Consider the following 14,671-nt stretch of genomic DNA (forward strand, 5'->3'; position numbering starts at 1 on the left):
CCCTGTTTGATCGTCCTGCAGAGATTCACTTCTTAGCGGACCAGCCCAGGTGGGTCACCCCAACCCCGCTGTCCCCACCCGCCAGTACAGACACACAGAGACTGATGAAGAGAGAATAGGCTGTGAGCAGGGAGGACACAGAGGCACAGCTGGGCTCCAGTGGACAAAGCCCTCTCAGTCTTTCTTACATTAGAACCTTTAACAAGACCCAAAAGGTCAAGAAAGCTCCATAGCGGCACACAGATGAACCCCGCTCATGTGACCTCTTCTGGGAAGGATGAGTCGGACTCTGAAGGCACAGATGTTACCTGTATACGCACACACACATAAACAGCACCAGGGAGCAGCACCGGTGCTGATTCAAACAACATTGACAAAAAAAACAACTGCGTAATGTCCACCACGTACACCTGGACAGTGACGACGGGGAAATTCAAAGGCACTGATGAAGGGTGGAGTGTATGTGTATGTGTGTGTTTGCGTGCATGTGCAAACACATGTATGGTACATGTGGGTGTTTGGTTCTGTTTCCCATGAACTGTATTAACCCGTATACAGACTGAGAGAAGCCTGTGCTTTTCCCCATTTCCAGCTGGCTTACTGCTGTTTATTTGTGGGTCCGTAGACACAGACCAACAGGAGCCAGTGACTCACACACAGACACACACACACAGGGCACTTCCTTTTGCTATATAGAGAACGCCTTCCTAAGACTTTCTAAGGAATCTTGAGTCTTTTTATAGAACCATCAAACATAACTCAATGATGTATACACACAGTTTGGTCGTACAGAGCCAAAACAGAGAATGGACAATAATTATGATGCACAGAGGAATAAACAAGTTAACTTTAAGACTTAAGACCTTTTCAGTATCACCTTTAATTAAATGTAAGACCCAACATGCAATGGGAATATGCACCAAACTGATGATTCTCTCTGTGTTTATGGGTCTGCATCTTTGTCGCAAGTTTCAAACACCTTCAACACACAGCGCAGTTGGCTTCAAACCTGAAGCAATTTCCAGGCACTGGCTTTAACCCTTAAAACCTGAATTGACATCAGTTTTCTTGTCCTGTGTTCAGATACCTTCAGAAGCTGTTTAAACGTTTGAAACCTGAGCAAATTGGTTTGAGTTCTTTTGAAAACATGGGGAAAAAAGCACTGACTTGGCAAGAAATGTACCACAAATTTCAAGAAATTAGTAAAAGGAACCAGAAAATGATCTGAAAATTTTCTTTTAAAAAGGAGAAAAAAAACAACAGAATAATGTCCAGAAAACTTTATTCATACTTATTTTAATTATATATTTAAAACTTTTTTATGGAAAGATGTTTACATATATCATTTTCAATTTTGAGAACTTTTTCAGGGTATTTTTTTTGGTCATTTTTCAGGTTTCAAAGGGTTAGCCACCACTAGCAATTGTCATTCTCAAGCCATTGGATGTTACACTTGCATTTTCTTGTGTCCATAAACTAGCAAGAGGGCTTGCTAGTGTAACGATGCAGACTTATTGCATTATCTAAATGTGCAGAGGGGGCAAAATTAGGGACATTGCGTGTAAACAAGTGTTGTGTTGAAGTCTGTTCCCCCATTGAATAGTGTGTTAAAATTATGTTTCCAGTAGCGCAAACACTGGACATTCTCATAATGCCATAACTAAAAAAACATTTAAGACTCATACAATCTGAAATTAAGACAATTTGATGCTCTATGAAATACTATATTAAGGTCTTTTATAGGTAAATGTGTATTTAAGAGACATTTTATGACAAAAAAAAGATGAAACTCAAACTTATCTAGTTGTGGTAATATTAGACACTTTTGGCTACTTCAGATTTTTTATTTTGTATATTAGTTATAGCCATGATAGTATAAAGAACTCATCCATCTTGCTTTATTATCGCAGTCAGTTGCCTTTGAAAAACAAGAGACAAGTGCTACATACAAATTCATGTGCATCGCCCAACAAGAAGCCAGCTACAACTGCACATATTGTGCTGACCTGCGTGTTTGCTCTGGCCTGCTGTCGTACACTGCAAACACGCAGTAGCACAAACAGCTGCATCTTCCAAAGACAACCCAGGAGCCGGTGAGGAGAACAAATCAAGGACATCCATCACTGAGTTACACCCAGACAGATGGAAAGAAAAAAGGGGAGAGCGAGAGAGGGAGGTCCATTCCTGATGTTCCCAGCTGAATGGACAGACGTGTGCAGGAACGACTTGCCAGACACAAAGTGAAGCTCACACTTCAACACCGGCTCCATAAGATCTTTGGTAAAGATCAGAGGGCAACAACCATGAATGTGCATGAGAAAGCAAAAGGGAAGGAAGATATTACACATTAACTGACAGCCTGATAATCCATTAGAGTGACTCTTGCCAACGCGCTGAACTGCACAGTGTTACAGAACAAACAGCACACATTAAATGACAACAGCAGTTTGTCAATGAGGTTTAACCACTTCAAATGACATCATTTGCAGTTAACTAACGATGAGTTGTTGGCCTTGGCATTAAGCAATTGACACAAATCACTTCAGACTTAGTCATCCTCACAGTGAACAGAAGATAGAGGCGAAATGAACAAAGCCTTTCTTATCAGCAATCAGTTGCCAAATGACAAGATGGATGCTCGGGTTGGAGCGCCAAGGAAACCGGCGTGCTACTTTCAAGCGGGCCGAGGACGAGTGAGATAAAGGCCGTCGGGTAGCCCTGCAGCCGCTCTTGCACAATGGGCCCATTGACTGGACCCAGCTTAAAGCTGCGGCAGTACAGGCGCTTAGGCCCAACCACTCTCTGTGTGGCGTGGCCACTGGGAGCTTTCTGAGCTTATCCAAATGCTAATAGGTCCCAAAGCTGACTGGAGCATAGCCTTTCTTCTCCTCTCAACCTCCCACACGCTGCAGCTGACAGGAGTGAGCAGAATTCATCTCTCTATCCCCTCCATCCGCTGTTTGGGCGCTGGAAGTATGAATGTGCCACTTGACTTTGCTTTACAGCTGCCCTCTGTGCTTATGGATGACATGCGCGCACACACGCCACAAAGAGGTGGTGTCGCTGCCAAACATTTCCATAAAGGGGCCCAAAGACAGAGAGAGATGCCTGCAGAACAGACAAATGCCTGTGCACATTGTGTTTGAGAAGCTCAAGAGTTTCAATGTCAGACACTGTGTGACCAGTATAACAGTGTGTGGGTGAAGAAGTTAACCAGGCCCGCGTCCGGCGCATTCCTCTCCTGGTCAGAGTCGCTGGCACAGTGTCTGCCAAGCGTGTGGATGAACCCGGCGAGGCCCTCTCTGGGAAAACAGTGGACAGGCGGATGGAGCGGCAAGCTGGCGCGTGGACTCGCAGCATCAATGCTGAGAGAGGTTATTGTTACAGTGTAAGCTGCCAAAGCCTCCACCACCCCAAAGGCAGAGGGGGAGAGCAGAAATATGTTTTCACTTTAGATGACGCCATGTTCTTTGTCTCCTTAAAATCCAGACGTATTTCCTTGATTTGAATCAAATGCTTCAAGTAATGTGGACACCCTCTGTCTCTGCCTCCTTCTCTGTCTTTAACTTTCTCTCTTTCTTGCTTCCTCGTCTAGGCAGTGCCAACTGACAAGTTGTGGCAGCGTCTGCTTTCCATATACATTCGTGGCAAAGTTTAGTCCAATAATTGAAACTCTCTTGTACTAAGCTGGACCTATGCATCCCAAAGCAAACCACAGAGACAAGCAGGCTAATAGGAAACACACCAGGCTGATAAAAAACGAACTGCTTCGGAGTGAGCGGCCTCTCTTTTGAGACGCACTCAGGACTCAGTGGTTCCCTGAAATGTTGATTAAACTCATGTGTAGCGCCGCAACGGAGCCTCCTTGTTCCAGACCCCAAAAACCTTAACTGAACCCTCCACTCACAGTAACTAAGGCCTCATTCTTGACAAAATAGTAAGACACTAAACCTCAGCTTGGTGATTTATGCGCCAGAATAGAGTTTGGTGTATGATAGGGCCATGGCAAAGTTCGTTCATCGTGACACTAATTGCACCACGGAGTTCATATCAGCGCATGTGGTTGTTTGACAGCTGTAATGGTCAGTTGATAGGCGATCCGATGCAGAGTTAAGTGGGCTGGACTGCAAAAGTGAAGATAAATGTGCTCTTCTGTAGCAGATAGGATCAGAATACATCTGGAATAAGTCTGTTATGGAGCTAAAAATCCATATAGTGAGTGATGAATGTGACAATTAAAGCTTGGGATTCTCAGGCTGAACCAGTAATCTTCTGATCAACTTCAGAGTGGGATGTGTGCATTAGAAATAAGATTGGAGAGGAGAATGTCAATGAGCAAATGAGCATGGGAGAGAACGAGCTAGACAAAGACTAAGTTGTATGGTATCACTGATTATTACTTGGGCTGTACCTAACTCAGAATAATGTCAGTCGAACCGTATTTGACTGTTCAATATGAATATTTGACTTCCTTATTCCGTACAGAGTTTAAGAGTTTCAATGGCGTTCAGACGGACATTCAGGGTGACAGCAACGTTCACATAATATAACAAGCCAAATTAGCCCTCTCAACTAATGATGGATCAGATTGGATTAGATTTTTGCAGACACTAGATGTCAAACAAAAGCCAGACTAAATCTTGCCTCTGAGGAGAAGGCAGAAGACTAAGTTTACTTGGAGCCTGACCAGGAACAGTCTCTCTTCCTCTGGGCAGCTGCCTACGTCTCACTCAGACTCACCCAAGGTCCGGGACTGGTCCACAGCACAAAAAAAGACTGCTCAACTTGAAGAATCTTCCAATGTTTTGAGTCTTTGACTTTCAGAGGGCAGATCTGATTATCACAAAAGCTATGCAACTCCAATTTGTGTCTTAGGTCCCTATTACACTGCCTGTCCAAGGCATAAATATCCCACCCCGCTATGCCGCCTCGCAGTTCTGTGTATAAGGTATGTTTGTGGAATGGGTGAGAGACAGAGTTGTCTTGCCTTTAAGCCGCCACAGGAGGTAGTTACAGTGCTGAAACAGTTTATGTATATATGGGACAGCCAGGACAGGACTATGGGCAGGACGGGAGTGCTGTTTTGATGATATGTTATTTGTGTAACCCACCGCGGGAGATTTAAAAAGCAGCTAGTAGCATTTAGCAGCTAATTCAATGTAGAAAAGCAGCCATACATATCTGCAAATGAGACAAACTGTGAGATTTGGAACAAGATCAGCTGATGTATACCAGAGACAGTAAATGTTTTTTATTGACATGTCATGCCATTGTTTTTGTTTAGAAAGCACTGCCAACATGCATGTTACATATCACGCTCGTCAGGTCTCTTTTTGATTCCATGATGCCTGCATGCTGTCTTTAATTACCCACTGGAGTGGAATGATGCTGCCGTCATTTGATTCTGTGTAAAAATTTAATGGAGGCATAAAGAAGGGACTTATTAGTGGCCGTATAGTGCAATCTCTGTGTAAAAAGGGATTGAGTTTGTGGCAGTGAGGAAAGCCTCTCTTGATTTTTGAGAACGTTCTGAAGCACAGTGGTTGTGATCCCTCAGTAGACAAATCTGATAACTAAATCCTGAGCTATACAGTGGTTGGTAGCATGATTGCATGCCACAATAAAAGCTGCTTCAAAAGCAAAAATGGGGAAAGACAGGACACACGTGATCCCTCCCAATTTAGGCTCAATGTGTAATTCCCCGTCTTTGGGCTTGTTTGCTAGTCGTTCTTTGCCATTTCAGTGTGGTTTCTACACACACCCGCCCTAAAAGGGCCTGACCTCCATTGACTTTTGAAGGGCCAGGATGTTAACGTCAGTTAAGAGTCGAATGTGTGTGTGTGTGTGTGTGTGTGTGTGTGTGTGTGTGTAACTATCAAGTGTGCCTGTGGCTCCTGCAGTGGTTGAGTGGCAAATCTCGTTGTCCACTTAAAGGTCAGAGCTGACCCTCTTGCAACCCTGCGCTGCTATTTATAATCAGCCCCCCACCTTCCAGCAGTTCCGGCACAAAGAGACAGCAGAGCAGCAGAGAGATCAGCGATAATGCTCAACACCGCAGAAATACCAGAGTATCAGGCAGATGTCTGCTTCTCAGCCTTCCTCTCCTTCCATCTCAGTGTCACATTTAAATGTTAATCCAACCTTGTCGTCCCTGATGGATGACTCTATGACTAAAGAGCAGAGGCCGGTCGGAGGTGTAGTGGAGGCTTTTACTGCATTTGAAATGATTCTTTATGCTTTGCACAAAAAACGGAACAGAGCAGTTCTCTTGTTTCAGACCAATTAGACTAATCCCTCAACCTCGGCTTACAGGCAGAAATGAAAAGGGCTTTGAGGATTTTCTAACAAAGAATGCAGCATGACGTTCTTTCCGTCCTCACGTGGTAGCCTCCACGCAAAAATACACTATCAAAAATACACCTTACGCACGCGCACACACACACCTCCTCCTTTGTCACCTGTGCACACCAGCCGCAAAGCTTTGTTTTTTTTCGACATTTTGAGCACCTTAGCGGGGGTTGAGAGGTGTTGGAGCAGGCTGAGGCCAATTCGTGTCTGAGTCACAACCGCCAAACACCTCAGGGATGGAAAAACGACAATGCTAGTCTACAGCCCCCCCACACACACACACTTAAATGGAATCAGCAGAGGACCAGTTTCACTGTATAAACAGCCTTGTGGGACCCAGGGTGCATGTGCAAGAATCTGTGTGTGTCCACCACCTGGACTATCTCTCTTTAAGCAGCAGCATCACCTGAGGCTTTGAATACACCTGAGACACGAACACACCAATGGCAAACTCGCCTAGCAGTAATGCCGCTGGTATCTGGTCTGATCCTCTATACACACTTTAATTCTTTTATCTTGTTTTAACTCCAGAGACCGGACTCTCTTTTCTTCTCACTCTCTCTTAATGCCCTTTCTTATCTAATACCAACCCTTCCCGTTTTCCATCTTTATCTCGAACCTACCATACTTCCTTTTTTTGTCTCTGTCTGTCTTTATCGACTCGTCAGTCAGGTGGTCTGTCTGCACACTGGTGTGCAGAATCAATGCAAGTGTCCTATCAGTGATGCAGCCAGAACTCTATTGAGACATAGATGGTTTCACACCAGCCTTTACAAATCTATACACGTTTTCAGGCCTCTTGGCAAATGGCAGTGCAACGACGAATGGCATTACCAGTTTTCTCTGTTTTTCATTGACATACCTCCTGGAGGGATTTAACACGAGAACAATGAAAGACAGCAGAATTTTTTTTCAGCGTTTGCAGTGCATCTATATGACAGAAAGTGTCACAAATACGACGGGAATTCACATGAACAATAGTCTGCGTTGCAAATAATCGACTTTTCATTTCAGGGCAGGAAAAGTTCAAAAGTATTCATCATAAGAAAAGAATAGGATCTCGCCTTTTTTTTTGTAGCCAGATATTTAAGAGCTTATTAAGGGATTCCACATAAAGGGAATCACCCGCATGAGCTTTGGAACAGCACTTTTATCCCGGCACATAATTGCAACCAAATTACAATAATTGTGCCAATTAAAGTAATCCTGAATGAAGAGAGTGTCATCTTAATGTTTCAGTACTTGGGATAAGAGTCTCTCTAATTAAGACTGAATTGCCTGGCTACGTATTCACTCAGAGTGCGATTAGGGGGAGAAAAAAAAAGTTTTCAAGTGTCCGAGAAGTGCCTCTAGTCACATCTCTGAGAGGGGGATTGTTTGGTTGATGAGTGCAGGGTCAGAACAAGAGGAAAAGAGGGATGATTTTTCATAAAGTGTAACATAAAAAGCAAAAGAAGAAAGTGCATGAAGATTTGGAGATTTGTTTTACATACAAATACTGGCAAACACAATGACAAGCACTTCTAAACACTACAATTTTACCTGACAACAATTTCTCTGCTGTGTTCTGCCTCCTGCGCCGTGTGAACGCGTGTGTGTGCATAAGCGTGTTTATTGGATGCAGCCTGCATCTCAGGGTCTGATTAATTACACTGATTCTCAAAGGAGTTGGGGGTGACATATGCTCTTGCACTGGTGTGAGAGCTAGGTGTGTGTGTGTGTGTGTGTGTGTGTGTGTGTGTGTGTGTGTATACGAGTATGTTGCATTTGTAGCACACACACCAGCTTCACGTGTGATCTGAGGTGTGTGTATGCATATGTTCAATTGCAAATGCTTGTAATGGCAAATAGTGTTTGTATATGTGCTTGTTTCAGTTAGAATGTGCAGTGCAGTTTTAGCATGTGTGTGTAAGAGTGTCTATATGCAATAATTTGTGTGTATGTGTGTGTGTGTGTGTGTGTATGTGTGTATGTGTGTGTGTGTGTGTGTGTGTGTGTGTGTGTGTGTGTGTGTGTGTAATGAACAGAGGATTCAGGTGCAGCGCCAGAAACACACTCCTGAGTGCGGCGGGGGCATCCTGGCACAGACAGGGCACCAGATGTCAGAGCAGTGCAGGAACCTGCTCAGTGGACCAGTGACACTTTTTTTTTTCCTAGTGCTGAAAACAGGATCTAGGCATCCAGGAATAAACTCTCTGAGGGGCCAACTGAACCCACCCCCATACATCATTAGGTCCAAGTATGTTAACCCTTCAACCGAAACACAGAACTATTTCACTTTCTAACAAATCACCACTGTCAAATAATTTAAACTAATAATTAGAGACACTGACTGACACTGTCGGCTGCAGACTGCAGGAACAGTTCTTTTAAGGCCTTTAAAGGTGTTTCCAGAGAAACATGAGGCTATAGATTTACCCCATAGTTTAGATACTATTTTGTTAAAAACTCTTGATTCCATGAACTAGACAGGCTCAGAATTTTCATGTTACTTTTGTTATACTTCCCGTGGTCACTTTTCTATCACATATCGTGGAGTTGTCTTACAGAATGAAAATCCTCATTTACTGGATTCTTCTTTGTTATTGTCTTTGTACAAAAGGAGACTTCAAAAAGCTCTGCTGTCAAGAACATCTTATTTGGATCAAGAATGATCCTTCTATGAACTGATGTTCACATGTGCAAAATGATTATTTGCACTTTTATTTTTTTAGCCCTATACTTACACTGTGAGATTTTATACATTTTATCCCCATCGTGCGCATATTATGTGAAACAAATAAATTATTAAACAATAAACTAAACTATAAACAGGAGCTGACAGATTATATGTCCTCTGATCTTGGATTAATTTACACTTCCATGCTAGTCTGTGTTACTGATTCTGAGAGCTTTTTCTCATTAATTACCTCTTGCTGAACATGTCACTAGGGTTGCAACTGACAATCTTTTTTTTTGTTTTGTTTTAAGATAATTTTTGGGCTTTTTTGCCTTTATTGGGGAAAGGACAGCTTTAGTGTGAAAAGGGAAGAGAGAGGGGATGAGGACGGAGCCTCTGTACACAGGGTGCCCGCTCTACCAACTGAGCTGATGACAGTCACCTGATATATTAGAAAACAGATAACAAAGTTCAACCAAAGTCCTAAATCAAAAGACATTCGGTCTAATAACACAGAAAATGAAAAAGCTGGAACTGGTACATGTTTACTTGAGAAACGACTTAATTGTTTAATCAGCTATCAAAAAGGTTGCTGAATTTGTGTCAATCTACTGACTTAATAAAAAAATAAAGTGAACTATGTAATATCCAACCATGTCTCTACATCACAAAGCAAATTTATGCAGTGAGGCACTACGAAATCTTAAGAAGGAACAACAGCAATTTAGGTATGAAATTTGGGTTGTTACTGAGTTTGCAGAACATCAACACACATAAGCCCCCCGGAACAATAGCAACCATTTAAATGAAAGCTAATGGAGATGTAAATACAGAATAAAAATAATAAAAGTTGGTGGGTCTCCAGAAACAAAGCAGAAGTCAAAACAACAGCCACGTGTCTACCATGTGTCCTTGCATAACACCCAGAACCTGTACTGGCTCAGTCACATGAAATCACTCTACAATTAGCTATTTAGTGGAAGCTTTTCTGTAATGTAATGACTCTAAACAACATCAAGGAAATAAACATACAAAAAGCCTATTAACAGACTTTGGAAATGGCAAGGCTGCTTTAAAGCAATAACCATGAAGCAGGAGAGAGCTAGGTTGGCTGTGGTCATTAAGTCTCTAATGGCAGCTAAAACAAGGAACAACTGACTCCTGAGAAGAGACTGCAATACTGAGAAGGCAGAAATGATACAGCTGAAAATGATAGTCACAAGTCTACAGGCTCCAAATTCTACTTGCTAGTGATCAAACAACAGTGTTCGGAACATGGATTCAGGGCTGTTAATTTGACGGCTACAAATACAAGGGTCGGTCCAAAACACTGCTTGATTTGTTTTCTGTTCTGCTTCTGTCAGTGTGCTGGGCAGGCCACAACGCTGGCTCACTGCTCCAGGTGCAATTTGGAGTTTTCCCTGCAGAACTAGTGAGACAAACATTTTAGCTGCACTCTGTGTGTACATGTATGTATGTATGTGTGTGTGTGTGTGTGTGTGTGTGTGTGTGTGTGTGTGTGTGTGTGTGTAAGCTTGATTGCTTTGAGCCAGTATCTCCTGCAGACAGTGCCATCTTTGTTACACACAGTTCTTTCCCATTGCTACCTTGCATTAGTCTGGGCAGTCCCTGGTCTTACAGTTAATGATAGAAATCGCTGAGGTTATTAACCGATTATACATTCTCCATCAGATTAGGACGGCTGTACTGGCCCACTCCAGGAATTAGCGCAACACATTTCTCTTCATGTTGTGTCCTACAATGACACTTCACAGCCTTTCAAGGTACTTTCTATTGCCAGGCAAGTTGCTAAAAACAGCTTTTAGTCATTTTGAATGTGTGTGTGTTTGTATGAGATATGAGGGAAGGTGGGCGAGTGTTTCTATTTTTTCTCTCTTTTTTAGGAGTTCAGGTACATGCCATAGAGAGGAGCTGTCACCTTTTTCAATGAGAGGCACTCTATGTAACTCATGCAGTTCTTCCCGGTGCTTTAGTAGGTCACTTTAGTTTTAATTTAGAAGACTAGGTAGGGCATTAAGACTACACTAAGACCAAATTAAAGGGACACTAAATCTGAATTTTATTTTTATCTATAAAAAAATGGAGATGCAACCTGAAAAACACATCTTTTTAAGGCTTCCTACAGATCAAGGCTCATTAGATTCAAGACTTTTTAAGACTTTCTGAATGCCTCTCGCAATGAGTTTTAAGACTTATTTTACAATTACTGAAAAACAGAGCAAAGCAAACAACAAAACAAAACAAGGGGGCTATGGCCAATTTTGCCCATATGTTTATTACTGTAATTTAAAACATGATTTTTGTAGGTTCTGCTACCTTTATCTGCCTGATGTTAATGCTGAAGGCATTTGGTGAATTATTTAAAATGTATATACATATACACACACACACACACACACACACATACACATATAGAGAACGCCTTCCTAAGACTTTCTAAGGAATCTTGTGTCTTTTTATAGAAACATCAAACATAACTCAATGATGTATACAAAATGGGCTAGTTGTGGGGTGAGATATTATTTTAATTAAATGTTTAACTGTAAACCATTTACACCACACCACAACAGCACACACTTACAACACAGTGATACAATGATATATATACGTGTGAATTATATATATAAAGTATTATTATATATATTGTATGTAGGGTATATTAATTGAAGAATTTTCTGAATAAAATTACCAATTATATTTTTTGGAGAATTGCCACAGAAGAGGTTGAAAAGTCAGGTCCGATAGAGTTTTATGCATTTTTTTCCCCTGATGTTCCACTTTGACACACACAAATATATGTTAATATATATATATATATATTAGGGATATATAGAGATATATGTTACCAATTATTTTGAGATTTCAAAGTGAAACATCAGGGGAAAAAAATGCATAAAATTCTACTTTCAATGTCCTAAACACTTTTTAAGACTTTTGAAATATTTATTTCAGACATTTTATTACTAATTAAGGTCTTATTTTTAGATTAATGAATTTGATACCTTTTAAGACTTTTTAAGGAACTGCAGGAACCCTGTTTTTAGACCCACCTTAGTTTTATCAGCTATGATCACAAATGTAATGACGCTCTGTGTATTGTGGCCTACTATAACAAGCCTTCCAAAGAAGAGAGGAGAGGAAGAGCATGCTGCTTTGTGACTGAGATGCAGGGCGACAGTTGACCTATAAGGGGCTGACTCACCCCCACGTTCACTTCACCACTAATATATTCACTTAGTAACGCTCAGGGGATGTGCAGTTCTGCTGTGTAAAAATGGTCGAGCACAACAACTCTATGTATGCATGTTAAAACACAAACAAAGCACACATACGAGGTCTGAACCACGTTGCAGAACAGAATTAACAAAACAGATGCTAACTATAAGATACAGGAAATGGTCCACTGGTCGTGTTTGAGCTACGACGTGACGTGTGTGAGTGTGTGCTTATTCATATAAACTGCTAAAAGGAGAGCATAGGGAAGTAGCTATCCATTTCTCAAGCAGACAGACAGCCGAGGAGAAGGGGCAGACAGTCGGGGAGAAGGGGCCTGAGGTTCTGAGAGGCCAGTCAAGTGCCCATACATCGCTAAGGGAAGAAGACAGAATATCTCAACCAGAACAAAAAAGGGGATTTAAGAGCCTCAGATCACAAGAAGGAGAAGAAAAGAGCAGAGAGACAGGAAAAGATACACAGACAGAGGCCTGAGTCTTATCAGCGGAAGATTAGTGCGAGAGATAAGGCCTCTGGGCAAGGCGTTGTGTTTAGCCTGTTTGAGGCTTCCTGTCATCATCATTAAGGCCGCTTCTCCGACGGCCACTGCAGAACAGAGCAGCCATTTGGAAAGACACCCAGTGAGGAGGAAGATGAAGGAAGACAGGACCGATGGTCAAAAACAAAATGATGGCTATATTAAATCTAATGAGCAGTGTAAGCACAATCCCATGCTGTGGTGGAGGCCTTTGGTGAGATGCAGAAACACTGCAGAATGTCATGGCTGTCGTAGTGTATAATTAAATCTCCCAGTTTTAGTTTCCACAATAATTATGGTTAATTTCCTTTAGGATGTTCACTATACTTTAACATCATAAAGATATGTAACAAAGAAGAGTGGTGATGTATTTTTCCACAAAAATTAACAAGTATAAAAGGCGGGGATCATCATCATCCAGAGAAATAATCCAGTAACGCCTTCTGACTATGGTACTTTTCATCTAATACCTCTGTCCTCCCCTCATATCAAAAATAGTAGGTTACACCTATTGTCCTTTGAAAATCAAACAGCAAAAACCTGGTCTAATGAGGCAGCGGTGTGTCTTGGAGAAGGGGGAGGGAGGGTTGTCTGCTGAATGTAGCTGGCTGACTGGCTGACAGTAACTGTCTGTGACGCTTCCCTGCCGCAGGAGTCGTAGGCGCTAGTGTATTGTGACAGAGTGCAACCTTTAAAGGCCATCAACTGATGCACAACAGCACCCAAACCCAGCGACTCGGCCTGTGTCGGCCTTCTCCTCCTCCTCTGCGGTGAGCATGCCAAAAAGCATCTGTGACCACACACATACAAAACCATGAACAGTCATACTGTACACACACACACACACACACACACACACACACACACACACACACACACACACACACACACACACAGTGACACAAGACTTTTCCTTCACAGTTAAACCAAATATGTCTGACTGTCTCTTGTCCAGTTTTAAGAAAATGTGTCCCTGGAGAAGTCCAGGCTATAATGCAGCCATCACTTGCCTTGTGCATTATAATCAATTACAAAATCTGTCTATCAGTTGCCAATTAGTGTGGCACTCGAAGCCATTAGCAGTGACTGTGGACTAATGTAGCCTACACGGAAAACAAAATCCTCTACTGCCACCTGCTGGTCAGAGTTAGTTATGTCAGTATTTCTAAAAGAGAAAATCAAGAAATATGATTATTCTCCAACCCTTAAATTCTGTTCTACTTTTTTGATTTTTCTAAGAAAGTCAGGACACAAAAGCAACTCTGCAGGGATTCAGCAGTTTACCGACAACACTGCGTCTCTAAGCTAACCTCTATTGATGTCACTTTATGTTAAAACTAGCCTCAGTCTACCAGTGTCTTGAAAAAAGTTAGAAAAAATGTGATGGAAAGGTACTAAAAGAAGAAGAAAGGAAGGTAAAAAAAAGAATTAAATAAAGATAGAAACTATGAAGGTGTATAAAAGAAGCTTGTACACATTACAGATCAGATAAGTAACTAGAAGGGGGTGATTGTGTCTCTGTATGTTTTTGTACCTCTCATAGATGGTCTTGAGAGTCATCTGGTCAGACACTCCGTCAGTCTCTTCCAAAAACAGGATGATCCATGACGTCCTGTATGGCCACTCCTCTGTCAGGTTGATCCAAGACGCCAGCCGATCCCAGTTGAAGATGATCTGATTGGCCCGCAACAGGCGACCTGTCAACAATGGTGCAAAAGGATTACTGCCTTTGGAAGTTACTGGTGTACTGAGGTTATTTTATTGGCAGTTTCAAAATGCAGTACAGCTGTTTTATTACATTAGGCATTAAGCATTAAGTTACCACCGGGGGGGCTGCTTCAACCACACCTGCTTTCTCCATGTTGGTTGTCTCCATCAATAGCAGCCATGAC

At 42.0% G+C, this 14,671-nt stretch overlaps 1 protein-coding gene across 2 annotated transcripts in view; it reads right to left on the reverse strand.

Annotated features, from left to right (window-relative positions):
- kidins220a (kinase D-interacting substrate 220a) overlaps window positions 1-14,671 on the reverse strand; it is a 62,306-nt gene that overhangs the window by 19,077 nt on the left and 28,558 nt on the right. For both annotated transcript variants that reach the window (XM_042500916.1, XM_042500915.1), the window contains exon 23: window positions 14,314-14,476. In XM_042500916.1, coding sequence (XP_042356850.1) covers window positions 14,314-14,476 — 163 coding nt within the window. The remainder of the gene's footprint in view (window positions 1-14,313; window positions 14,477-14,671) is intronic.

Source organism: Plectropomus leopardus, chromosome 14 (assembly GCF_008729295.1).
Source record: "Plectropomus leopardus isolate mb chromosome 14, YSFRI_Pleo_2.0, whole genome shotgun sequence".
Classification (NCBI taxonomy): domain Eukaryota; kingdom Metazoa; phylum Chordata; class Actinopteri; order Perciformes; family Serranidae; genus Plectropomus; species Plectropomus leopardus.